The following is a 13,766-nucleotide window of genomic DNA, read 5'->3' on the forward strand; positions in this document are numbered from 1 at the left end:
ATTCTCTTACTTTTAATAATAATTGAAAATGGCATACAAATTTTGCTAAGAAACAAGATACAGGATAAACTGTGCATTTTTTTTCCTGTTAAAGACAGCATAAAAAATACCTTTTTCCTTTTTTGAACAGTAAAAGATGTACATCCTGCAAAACAGGGAGAAAAATACTGGACTTCATCTCTGCCACAAACTGGGTAATAAAAGGAGCGTAAGCAGTTGCAGTTAGCATTACATGGTGCAGTCAAGTTCTGTAACTTGCCTGTTCTGTAAGGTAAAGATTAAACAGGCAATGAGTAAACAATATATTTCATTAACTCAGTTTAAGAATAATTTACAATAGAGAATAGAGAGACATGAGTCAGTAATAGAACGCTCATATGCTCACTAATCTACAGTTCTACACAAACATACATTACTACCATAATAAAGTTCAAACTAATTACAAACGTAAAGATCACACTTCTCTTTGAAAATTTTATACTTATTGTAATACCTAAAATTATTATACTGAAATATTAAGGGGAAAATTCTAGTTTGTATACTCAGTGCATCTGACAGCACTTTGTCTAGTGATTTTTATTATATACTCTCTATATTCAGCTTCCCTAGCTGTTTTTGTGGATCATTAACACAGCTACAGACAAGAGAAAAAACACATTTTAAAGATAATGTGGAAAATGATATTGTAAAATATAAGCCATTTTTACTGCTTTTATTGATCAAGTATCATGTTGATTTTATTCCTTTAACTCAGTCTGACTCATGATCCATCTCTCAGATATCTGCTGTTTTATTAGTCCCTTAGCCAGATGACATCTGGATTGTTCAAACACCAAGAAGGCTACATGTGCTAACTGCATAGTGGCAAGACAACACCTAAGCTCTGTCCCAGAGCTGTACAGCTGCTCTGGGAATTGGTAACATAGATAAAGGAATTCTTTAACTCCTGTGTACTACAGCTGCATATTCTAGGTTTAGTCCTCTCACTTCCAGAGTGGCAAAGTTACTATAGATCTATAGCTGAAGTAACTTTCATGCACAGCCTTATAACATTAAACTGTTAAAGTTATAGAGAAGTAAATTAGAAAGATTTCCCCCCAATGCACAAGGATGGGACAGGATGACAATGATTTTGAATTTCCTGATGGTAATAGCGCATTAAACAACTTTGCATTATAAGCTGTTTCACAGCTAGTTCTACTGAAACTAGGGAATGCTGCAATATCAGTAGTTTAAAAATCAAGCTGTATTGTAAAGTGAGTGGTACTATGTTCATGTCCAAACTATCACTTAAACACCCTCCAATTTCAATTGGGAAAAATTTGGGTCAGTTTATAAACTTCTATTTTCATTATGTGCTCCTAGAAGTAGGCTCTTTAAAGATATAAATGAATATCTTTAAAAGGGAAATTCACTTCTCCTGCCAGTGACAGTTCAGTTAGCTATAAAACGAAGTTATTATGCACAGCATTCAAACTGCATGTGGAATGCTACATCAAAGTATATATGTTCCACTCTATATGCATCCGAAGAAGTGGGTTGTAGCCCATGAAAGCTTATGCTCTAATAAATTTGTTAGTCTCTAAGGTGCCACAAGTACTCCTGTTCTTTTTGCGGATACAGACTAACATGGCTGCTACTCTGAAATACATCAAAGTTATATGTCTAGAAGCATTCAGTCATTTTACTGAATGGTAACATGTCTTTGTTCTTTATAGTTATACAAAAAGAATTTTCTGCAGACATCTTCAATTTTTCAAAAATATACTGAAAACTGAGTTAGCAATGCTCCTATCAAAGAGAAAATCCAGGCACATAGGGAAAAGACTATTGTGTTTATTTGGTGCACATGGACTCTAATGCAACTGAAGCAAGAGGGGGAAGCTTTTACTCCACCACTTTTCCACGGAAACTTGACTGGTGGAACCAGCTGATTGACCCTAACAATCCTCATAGGAATGTGTAGTTTTTGCAAAACAGAGACTGGCATTCAGCGTGCCATCAGAACAGCAGTGATTTCACCACATTCATTCTCTTCAAGAGCTCAAGGAGGTGAAGGGGATGTTGGTGGGGCAGGTTTTTCTCCTGAGATATTATCATAATAGAGTTGAGAATGCACAATGCATTATTTCCATCCATGGTCTCAAGTGAACCATTTTGACATTTCAACTGTACAAAATCACCACTACTGCTAATTAAGTTTTCTTGGTGAGAATCAGAGCACAAAATGATATCAGCACCATGTCAAGGATTGTTTCTCTGTGTCTTAACTCAAAATTTTTATAATGAATTATTTTCAGCATTAATAGGTGTAGAAAGATTGGTATTACACTGATACAAAGGAAAAGGACATAAAAGTATCTTTATCTTCTACAAAGAGGTAGTGTTTGTTATGATGGCTGCCTTCAAAATTTCCAAACAAAACAATAAACACCCACCTACTTCCCAACTTCATGGGACTATATTCAATTTCAACTCAAGCAGCAGTCAAAACACTCTTGTAAAGAGAGATTCGCAGAGGAATGAGTCATCAGTTCAGTACCTAGGGATTTAGCCACACCACATTCAAATTGGGTGTCAGTCATGTGATTAAATTCCCACAAGCTCATAGAATCTCTACTAGTTACCATGTCTACAGATTTAGCTGTGTATTGTTCTAAAGTTTCCCGAAGAACCTATGAAGAAGTGCTATTAAATCCCCTTTTCTTTCCCAATCGTTTTATATGTCATTTGTCAGACCAAGCCCTCTGACAGGTAACATGATTGACAACATAAAAATGAACTGTTGCCAATAGATGCCAGAAAAGAGTGCAGCTGAAATGGTGCTGATAAGTTTAGCTGTGAGGGTTGAGACAGACAAGAAGTCTTCGACATCATTGCAACAACTATGCAGGATACAATTATGGTTGCTGAAATGATGCTGAAGAGAGAATGGCTTTTTATAGACCTGCTGCTAATCATCAGCAATGGTTCAGCTGCACCTGTTGTCCACAGCAGTTCACTATTTTAGTACAAAGATACTGTAGAGTTATGGATACAAAAGATTTTGCAGTATAGTTCTGTTTTACGTATTCAGAATTTTCAACAAAATTCTCTTTTCCTTTTGGACTAGAGTTTTCCATGTATAATCTCTTCCCATAGTTAAGTGTGCACTTTCCAAATCCAGGTTTCTTATGTTACATGTTCAAAATTTTAAAACTTCTGTACTAATTTTCCTTGAAGTTGGCTTCACTTTAGATCTTAGCAAGACTAGCAAAATGCCTTATTTGAAGAAAAAGTTTAAAGTTGGCTCACTGAAGTGGTTTTCTTTACTTTAAATCTATGTGAAAATAAAAAGATTTAAAAATGAATATTCAAAAGAACTATTAACTTCAAATCTACTGTAAATTGATGCAGCATTAAGATTCTATAATTAGGAATCGAAAAGTCAGAAGATGTGAGTTAGAGTTTTTAGAACAGCCTTGCAGTGGACAGGACACTAGTCTGGGGCTGGGGAGAGCTAGCTTCAATCCCTTGCTCCTTCACAGACTTCCTGTGTGTTCTTGGGCAAGTCTCTCTCTGCCTCAGTTTCCCATCTGTAAAATGGGGATAGTAGTACTTCCCTACCTAACAGGGTGTTGAGGATTAAAGATTGTGGAGTACTCAGATACTATGGTGATATGTGCAAGGAAGCAGGTTGTGTGAAATTTAAGGTTGTTTAACTTTAAAACCCTAAAAGACACTTCATGACTTTTAAGCCAGTGATTTTCAATGTAGTAAGATGGAGTTGGGTGTCCAACTCTTTTGAATTTCATTAGCAATTGGGCAACTAACTCCCTTCAGCTCCTTTGAAAATCCTAGCCCACAGCCTTAAGTGTGTAACCTTAAATTTGCATTATTGTGTTTTTGCATTTAACCATGTAAGACACACAAAAATGTTTTGCTCTTATTCTCACATTTTTCTTTAGTAGTTTGTGGGCAGTCACCATTTCATGATGTGTGTGTCTTATTTCATGTTTTAATAGATTAAAAAACCATAAGAATATTTCACTAGACTACTGTATCCTGAAAGTATCTGATTTATTCAGTTATGAATCTAGTTACTGTTTCTATTATAAGTTGTATAAGCCTACAGGTGAAACTCTGTTTTGTGTCATTTTCCTATTATGTGTGTGAGCAAAAGAGTTCTGACTTTAATTCATGAATATTAATACAGACAGATTCATAGATTCCAAGGCCAGAAGGGACCATTGTGATCATCAGGTCTGACTTCATGTATGCCACAGGCCAAAGAACTGCCCCAAAATAATTCACATAAAGTGAACTCCATCTGATAATTCACATAAAGCGAATGAGGCATATTTGTCCTAGGTTAATGTATCTCAGTTTCTCTGTTTCCAACTTATGCTACAATTTTTGATGTTCTTCACTGTTCACTTTTTGCAGTTACATGACATTGTTCCTGGGTATTCCTCAGCACATCAGAAGTGGCTAAATCTGATATCTAGGATCCCGGCTCTCCCAGACCATTTAGGACACAAACACCTCTTTCATGCACATTGTAGGGAGCACATGGGTTCACTTGCATGTACTTGGTTTAGAGCCACTTGGGGCCACCAAAGAGTTCAATTTATGGCAGAAAGAGCAAAAGGCAGAAAAGAGAGAACAGCACTTTCTTAATTATTAATCAAAATAAAGGTCCTATTTTTGTCACCATATTGTTCTGACAACATATTAAGCCCTTTTCTAAAATTAAAGATGGGAAATGGGAACGAAATATTGAGAAGTCATTTACCCAGTTGCATTGCATATCACTCATGTTTATGCTTATCTTTAAATGGAAGCTAGAATCCCTAGGTACCAGAGCATGGAATTTATTTTCCACAACACCATCTGGCTCTTTGGCAGACCCTCAAACAATTGGAGTTGCCTCTAGCTCTGTCACTCCATGATAGAATAACTGGCTGCTGATGAGTTTGTCTGAGTTTCAGGATAGCTGATATTTTCTTTTTTTATTCTGCTTGATTCACAGCAATGTGTGTCCTTTTATCTGTTTATGAAACAGGAGTAATTTAAATCTCTTCAGAGACTCTGTGTGACAGAAATGAGCGTTTTTACTACCACTTGAGCTTTCTGTGAAAGCCTGCACATTTAAAAGGTCCCTTTGCTGGTACCGTCTTTAATCAAATAGGATTTTTTTGGCTAATCATCAGTACAATATGCAGATTGCCACAAACATTTGTAGAAGCTGTTTCTTCCTACATCGGGTCCTCAACTACTGTCTTAAAACATGTATCAATTCCAAATATTTTAAGAACTATCAAAAAAAATTGTAAAGAGTATTTATGTTCAAAGCAGCATTTCAAACTGAAAATATGTTTATCATATTTAAACTGTAGCATCGAACATTGAATATCTGAATGTTGACAAGTGCAAATTAATGCACTGGGCAGCACAGTATGGGGAGGAGGTGACCAGCCCTCTGTGGAGAAAGAAGTGGTTCAGGACTATTTAGAAAAGCTGGACAAGCACAAGTCCATGGGGCCAGATGCACTGCATCCAAGGGTGCTAAAGGAGTTGGCGGATGTGATTGCAGAGCCATTGGCCATTATCTTTGAAAACTCATGGCGATCGGGCGAGGTCCTGGATGACTGGAAAAAGGCTAATGTAGTCCCCATCTTTAAAAAAGGGAAGAAGGAGGATCCGGGGAACTATAGGCCAATCAGCCTCACCTCAGTCCCTGGAAAAATCATGGAGCAGGTCCTCAAGGAATCAATTTTGAAGCACTTCGAGGACAGGAAAGTGATCAGGAACAGTCAGCATGGATTCACCAAGGGCAAGTCATGCCTGACTAACCTAATTGCCTTCTATGATGAGATAACTGGCTCTGTAGATGAAGGGAAAGCAGTGGACATGTTATTCCATGACTTTAGCAAAGCTTTTGATATGGTCTCCCACAGTATTCTTGCCAGCAAGTTAAAGTATGGGCTGGATGAATGGACTATAAGGTGGCTAGATCATCGGGCTCAACAGGTAGTGACCAATGGCTCTATGTCTAGTTGGCAGCCAATATCAAGCGGAGTGCCCCAAGGGTCAGTCCTGGGGCCAGTTTTGTTCAATATCTTCATTAATGATCTGGAGGATGGCGTGGTTTGCACCCTCAGCAAGTTTTCAGATGACACTAAACTGGGAGGAGTGGTAGATACACTAGAGGGTAGGGATCAGATACAGAGGGACCTAGACAAATTAGAGGATTGGGCCAAAAGAAATCTGATGAAGTTCAACAAGGACAATTGTCAAGTCCTGCATTTAGGAAGGAAGAATCCCATTCACTGCTACAGACTAGGGACCAAGTGGCTAGGCAGCAGTTCTGCAGAGAAGGACCTAGGGGTTATGGTGGACGAGAAGCTGGATATGAGTCAACAGTGTGCCCTTGTTGCCAAGAAGGGTAACAGCATTTTGGGCTGTATAAGTAGGCGCATTGCCAGCAGATTGAGGGATGTGATCATTCCCCTCTACTCGACATTGGTGAGGCCTCATCTGGAGTACTGTGTCCAGTTTTAGGCCTCACACTACAAGAAGGATGTGGAAAAATTGGAAAGAGTCCAGCGGAGGGCAACAAAAATGATTAGGGGGCTGGAGCACATGACTTATGAGGAGAGGCTGAGGAAACTGGGATTATTTAATCTGCAGAAGAGAATAATGAGGGGGGATTTGATAGCTGCTTTCAACTACCTGAAAGGGGGTTTCAAAGAGGATGGATCTAGACTATTCTCAGTGGTACCAGATGATAGAACAAGGAGTAATGGTCTGAAGTTGGAGTGTGGGAGGTTTAGGTTGGATATTAGGAAAAACTTTTTCACTAGGAGGGTGGTGAAGCACTGGAATGGGTTACCTAGGAGGCGGTGGAATCTCCTTCCTTAGAGGTTTTTAAGGTCAGGCTTGACAAAGCCCTGGCTGGGATGATTTAGTTGGGGATTAGGTCCTGCTTTGAGCAGGGGGTTGGACTAGATGACCTCCTGAGGTCCCTTCCAATCCTGATATTCTATGATTCTATGAATGTACACTGGAAAACATAATCCCAACTAAACATACAAAATGATGGGTTATAAATTAGCTGTTACTCAAGAAAGAGAGGCAAGCTGATTATCCTTATAGAAGGGTAGCGAGACTGGGTGTCAAATGGAAATGCTGAAGTTGCTCAAGAAGTCAAAATCCATTAACAGAAAGAGACCAGAATCCTTACAGATACAAGCATAGAATCAGACTAATTGAAAGTTTCAAATACAGCTAGTGTAGTCCAGTAGATAGGACACTTGAGTGGGACTCTACTTAGACAAGTCACACCACCTCTGTTCCACTCCCCCACCCCAACCCCACACATACAGAGTCAGTCTGGTCTACTCAGTATGAAAGTTCTTTGGGTCAGGAGCTATCACTTCCTATTGTGTTTGTAGTATAATGGGGCCCCATCCCAGCTGCAGTATCTAAGCACTATTGTAATAATAAAGAACAAAAATTCTCTACCTATTTGCGAACACACTCCCCAAGCACAATTAAAAAGTGTACTAAAATACTGCTATCACTATCTACCCGTGTAGATTTACTTACCCACTGGAATTTAAAACAATTCCCATAAGTACACTCTCTGGAACCCATTGTTCTGAAAATAAGGTTAAAATATAACTTTATGTATTTTTTAGTGTTTAACACTGTTCTGATTGATCCTTTTTCCTCCATATTTTTTTTTCAGAAGAAGCCACATTAAGACTAGAATTCTATCCCATGCAGGTGAGATTTTTGCCTAATTTGGATAGGAAAAAGGTAGCTCTCATTTGATTTGAATACAATTTAGCATTCTAGTACCTGGATTTTTTATTGACCATACTACAGGACAGTATCCATTAGAGGCTATACAAGAATAAAAGAAGGGAAGAATAAGTCAAGAGGAGCATCTGACCCAAGAGACCATGTTACACTGATGCACCCGTCCCAAACTAAAGAAAAACAGTTGATAAAATTAGAAGCAAAATGTTAAGCTGCACAGGAGGTATGGACCCTTCAGAAAAATGAAAGAATTCCTAAATCAGGGCCAGGAAGGCTTAATCAAGCTCTGTCTCCAGAAAACAGTCCAGACAACTAAGGGAGATACACAGAGGGAGTGACACCATCTACACAGCTCTTATGAGCAACACTACCTGCCAGGGTTAACAGAGTTGAGCTAGCAGGGCTTGTAAAATAGCTGTGAAGACAGCACTTTTAAGTTGCAGTTCAGGCTGATGCTCAGGCTCTGAAGCTAAGGAAGGGGGGATGGACTTTGGAGCCCAAGCTCCAGCCCAAGCCACAAGTTCAAAGTGCTGTCTACACACACATTTTTAGAGCACTAACGTGAGCCATGTTACCCCAAGTCTGTCGACCCAGGTTAGAAGGCTTGCTCCTGTGGGCTGTGTAGATATACCCCAAGTGAGCAAAACCACCCTTGTCTAGATTTCAGCAGCTAGGGTTGTCCTGCTGGTCATGTTCTTTATCCAGGAAGGCCAGAGCCCTGGCCCTTTGCATGACTTGGCATAAATGACTGACACAATGGTACCTGGTCTCAAATGAGGCCTAGCTCACTCCACCCAAAAAAAAAGATTAATTTACCAGTTAAATTGCTGGGCTCAAAATGCCTTTCAGCTAAGAAGCATGTGTGCATGGAAAGGTAAAACTACAGGGCTAAGTCTCTCTTTACTCTGAGAGCTGAAGCCTACCAGTCTTTAAGAAAGAATGGTACACAACAGAACTGGAGGGCCACTGGTTGTAGACCATTCGCTGTCAAAGTAGCAAAGTTAGGATTTCAACCTCTGTGCCATCCTTCAATGTACTTCAGTGAAAGAGCAGGGGATGGGAATCTCTCTCAAGAAAGAAACCTGCATAAATTAACCAACCTCTGACAGAAATAAAAGAGGGTTGAGGGAAAACATTCTCCAAAGAAACACAGACATCTAACCTAAGCAACCACAACAGCTGCCCACATCTGCAAGAGGCAGAGAAATAATAGCTGAGCAGAGTCAGCCTGACAGCCCCTTTTACTGGACATATAACATCACAAGAACTTTGAATTTTTCCTGTTTTCATCTACTGCTAGCAGGACTCAACTATGGAGAGAATTCTCAACTTTCTCAAAGTATGTTTTTCATACATTAAAAAAAAAATTAAACAAGACCATTTGAAAAGTGTATTTATGCAATGTAAAACAGTTTACTCATTTTAAACATTGTTACCAAGCCCAAGAGTACATTAAAATATATTTACCCATTATATGTTTCAGAGACACCTGCGAATGGTTCATTCCCACATTTAGAAAACATAAACACTGTGTTCAATAGTAGAGCCACTGAGCAAGTGCCTAATATGAACTTGATTATGTTTTTGCAATCCAGTTTGTACTTGGAAACCAAGATGCCACTTATGATTTGGCCTAGTGCTGCTCCTGGAATTAATACAATCCCTAGAGGAAAATGAGACACCAGCAATTACACAAAAATGCAAGACATAATTAAGCAATTTAGGATAATTTCATATTTGAAAAATCAAAATTTATCAGGGTGTATCCTGAGTTTTTGTCATTTTCAAACTATATTACTGGAATTTCAAAAGACATGATTAAACTTTTATAACAGTTCTCACAAAAATAACGTAAATGATTCTCTTTAGATTTATATGCATGCATCTGTGGCCTCTCATTATTTAGCTGTTGTTTCAAACTTCTTATTGCCAAAGGCACGGCCCAATCTTAGATTTTGTGGTAGATACATCAGATTAATATAGCACTCCCTCACACACTCAAAGTCTGCACCTTTTTAGTGCACCCTTCAGTCAGCTGGAACCTTCCTCCATGCTGTTTACTGCTATTTTAAGCACAAGATTTTCCATAATGAGTTCCAAGGATGTGCAGATATTGGGCTTTTTGGTCCTCTAAACCCCTTGTCAAACAATCTCCCTACCCCATTTTCTGAGGAATTTCTGGGGTTAAAAAAAAAAAACAACAAGAAGAAATAAAAGGATGGGACCTGCCAGGAAGGCAAGGAAGCAGTAGAAGTAAGTACCTTCAGCAGTGATAGCTAAATGGGATAAGTGGAATCACAGCAACAACTGAGGTAACAACTCCTGCAGGGAACTCCTTCACTATGGTCAAAGAAGCAACAGATTGAAAGGTTCCAAGGGCAGTAATTGTGGTGTGGGGTAGCTCACTGATAACCAAAAGGGTCCAATTCCCCTCTGCTCAGCCCATGATGCCAGCCACCATCACACACTTGTTAAATTTACAAACAAGCACCTTTGTGCTTTCTCCCATTCTGCCCCTCATGTTTTATAAGAGCTTCCCATCAACATCTGCAAAACTCTCTTATTAACCTCCTTAAAACTCTGCTTTTCCATAATGCCCACAAAATCTTAACAATTAGGCAGTGGACTCAGCACACCAGAAGCCTAATTGTCTTTTTTAACCACACTGCTTTTCAGATTGCTCCATGCAATTGAACCATAAATGGTATTCACCAGAGGTAGCAAAGGTGGAAACTGTTATGTCAACAGGACTCAAGACATTTTTATTTATATATTGTCTGTTGAATTAATTTAGATGGAATATATGGGGCCAAAGAATCCAAGGTGTTAATATAGCCACTGTTCAACATTAGTTTTAAACAAGGTTCAGGGTTTGGTATATGGAGACTTCAGCCTACTTAATATGGAGGGGCATGAACCAGCGTTCACGTCGCACTCCCCATCAGTACCCAGCATGGGCCAGGGAAGCTAATGATCTAACCAGTGGACCAAATTTGGAGATAAATCCTGGTCACGTGCCAACTGAGGCCTTTAGAAAGAAAAAAAACCTTGTCTGACAGTGACTTAGATGGTATTAAAGATTATAACTGCCCTTTTTAGAGAAAAGAGATACAGTTAGTTGAGATGGGCTGGAACTGTTGTTCTTGCTCATGTTGTTAAAGTCTGGCCCCAGTTCCTAGATGACAAAATAAGACAAACACACACACACAAAGGGAGAGAACAGAATAGTAAAGATAGAAAATCTGATTGTCTTTCACTTGCAACCTCACAGCTGGAAAAACACAGTCAAGGTACACAGTCTTATCAGCTACTCCAAGACCTGTCAAACTTGTACCAGCATCAAGCTGTTAAGGTATTGCTTTTAGTTGCCTCTTTCTGGTCACAGGCTTGCAGCAGTGTTGCCAAATATGCAGTGTTGGCCAGCTAAGCCAGATTCTAATTAGACAGAAGTAAAAAGGAGAGAGATTGGAAAGAGAAGAAATAAGGTAGAAAAGGAAAAAGAATACATTTGGGGAGAAGTGGGAGAGACAAAGTCTCACATCCCTGGTGGTGTTTAGGATTCAGCCAGAACTGCTGGAGATAGCAGTGTCATCTGACTCCCTCCCTCCAGCCTGATCTGCTCAGGATATCATTCAGCATTAGGATGAAGATGATCCAGGGTCACTGGAGACGGTGGGGGTGGCAACTATGCTGGTGAAGTTCATGCCAGTGGCAATTTTTCTTCCCAAAGTCTTCCTCAAAGGACCCAGAAATGGAGTGGTGGTTGGAATAGACAATCCCCCCATTATTTTGGCCACCAATAGGCTTAATTTCCAACATACCAGTTTTGATTCACTGATTTCTGGTTCCACACTTTTCTTGTTCATCAAGCATGATCTTAACATGGTACGTGAGGATCAGCAGGCCTTTTTGTTTTGACTAATTCAGTCTGTCTCTGTTTTGCACCACTTCCCATCAACATTTGCTGTTACAGGTTATTGTGACATTTATGAATTTACACTCATTTTTTACAGTTGAGCTCACAATTAGGGTAAATTTGTAGGCCAAATTATCACAACACTGTCTATCCCTACAATGAGTGATAAAAATGCCTGGAGTTCTGTTGATGCTACAGCTTCTTCTGGTAGAGTTGCACCACTAGTGAACTACAGGTGATAGATGTCCTAGTGTAGGCAAGGGCACTGAGTGGAACGGTGTGAGAAAGAGTCCACTGCTGCTCTGAAGTTGGCATTTTGTAATAAAAAGACCAATTTTTGCTAAAAATATTTATGTATTAAAGGTTACAGAAACTCTACAATTGCAAGTACATAACAATCCCAAATTTATTTCTCTCCTCTACCAACTAATGAACATAGGCAGTACAATATATATAGCACAAGATATTTTTATTTAAAGAGTTTAAAAAATTGAAAAGCCAGTTTACCTCCTAGTGTAGCTGAATAACTGGATGACTGTCCAAACTGATTTTCTATAAATTTTGGCAGAAATGTGGCAAAGCCAGTGGCAACTAAAGCTTCTGTAGAAGCAGCTACTATTAAACACATCAACACAGGATTCTTCAGCAGTATCTGGGAGGGAAAAGCTTATTTAGTATTCTGTACATTCCTTCACTATAGTATTACTATTACTGAATGTGTTTAAAAATAACATTTTAAATGTGTGCTGATACCCAAGACTTTTAAACCAAAGTATTACAAGCCCTGAAATTCTGAATATGATTTTCTACTCTTCCACAACTGAAATAGATTTATCATAAATTAGTCTCAAAGGATTATTTTTCTCCAGTACACATGAATTGTCGATTCTAGTTTAAGATGTTTGAGTGATACAATTTCCATCTATTAGACTGTGCTAAAGCCTCCCAAAGGAAGAGATCATATTGCCAGGAAGGCTAAATAACAAGAGAAAGCAAAGTTTCACCTTTATTTTGCATCCTCTTATTTCTAACTATATTCTCTTGCGGGGGGGAGAGGGGGAATTTGGGGCCAAAAGTTTATGAGTGATTAGGGAGAAGCAAGGAGATAGGCTATATCTACTCTGCACTTTTGTCGTTAAAACTTTTGTCGGTCAGGGTGTGAAAAAACAAACACCCCTAACGGACAAAAGTTTTAACAACAAAAAGCATCGGTGTGGACAGCGCTTTGTCGGTGGGAGACATTCTCCTACCAACAAAGTTACCTCTCTTCATTGTAGGTGGTTTTATTTTGCCGGCATGAGAACTCTGGCATATACAGGATGCCATCCAGGAAGAAATTATCTGGCTGGAAACTGATTGTCCTCCTATTCTGTCTGCCACTGCTACGAACAGCTGGGAGTATTTACAGAAGCACCTGTCGAGGTAGAACATTAGAGTTCTTCTGATATCCAAGGTGTGCAAATATTCTTCCTCCCTGCTTGTATGAAGCTTCAAATGGAATACGAGCAAATAAATTGGGTGGTTTATATGGTAAGATGAAACCACCTTTAGGACGAACTTTGGATGAAGACACAGGTAAATCTTTTCCTTAAAAAAGATTGGATATGGAGGCCCCAGCATTAAGGCATGCAAGTTCCCTACTCTTTTGCCAAGGTAATGGCCATCAAAAATTCCACCTTCATTGACAGATGCAGTAGAGAGCAGGCAGCCAGCAGTTCAAATGGGGAACCATAAGTCTTGACAATAGAATGGAGAATCAGTGTTGACAGGACTATGCTGGGGCTATAAGTATGACTCTGGCCTAGTCCTTTCTCATCTTTAGTAATAACCTGTGAATGAGCAGGATTGGTGACAAACTGTAGATGAGTCTGCCTGACCACAGCTGTTAAAAAGGCAATTGTCACAGAACACAGGCTGTGACCCCATAGACAGCAGAACTGCTGACAGTTTCTGTTAGACTTTGTCATAAATATGTCTACTTGTGGAAACCGCCACAGCTAGAAGATGTATCTGGCTACATCTGGTTGAAAAGACCACTCATGGT

The 13,766-nt window shown here is 39.3% G+C and overlaps 1 protein-coding gene across 1 annotated transcript in view; it reads right to left on the reverse strand.

Moving 5' to 3' along the window:
- The window catches only part of LOC135880515 (solute carrier organic anion transporter family member 4C1-like), a 104,858-nt gene that overhangs the window by 17,270 nt on the left and 73,822 nt on the right, over positions 1–13,766 (reverse strand). The window contains exons 7-9 of the mRNA XM_065406831.1: positions 12,230–12,374; positions 9,274–9,469; positions 111–264 (exon numbers count right to left, since the gene is read on the reverse strand). Coding sequence (XP_065262903.1) covers positions 111–264; positions 9,274–9,469; positions 12,230–12,374 — 495 coding nt within the window. The remainder of the gene's footprint in view (positions 1–110; positions 265–9,273; positions 9,470–12,229; positions 12,375–13,766) is intronic.

This window comes from Emys orbicularis, chromosome 6 (genome assembly GCF_028017835.1).
Source record: "Emys orbicularis isolate rEmyOrb1 chromosome 6, rEmyOrb1.hap1, whole genome shotgun sequence".
NCBI lineage: Eukaryota > Metazoa > Chordata > Testudines > Emydidae > Emys > Emys orbicularis.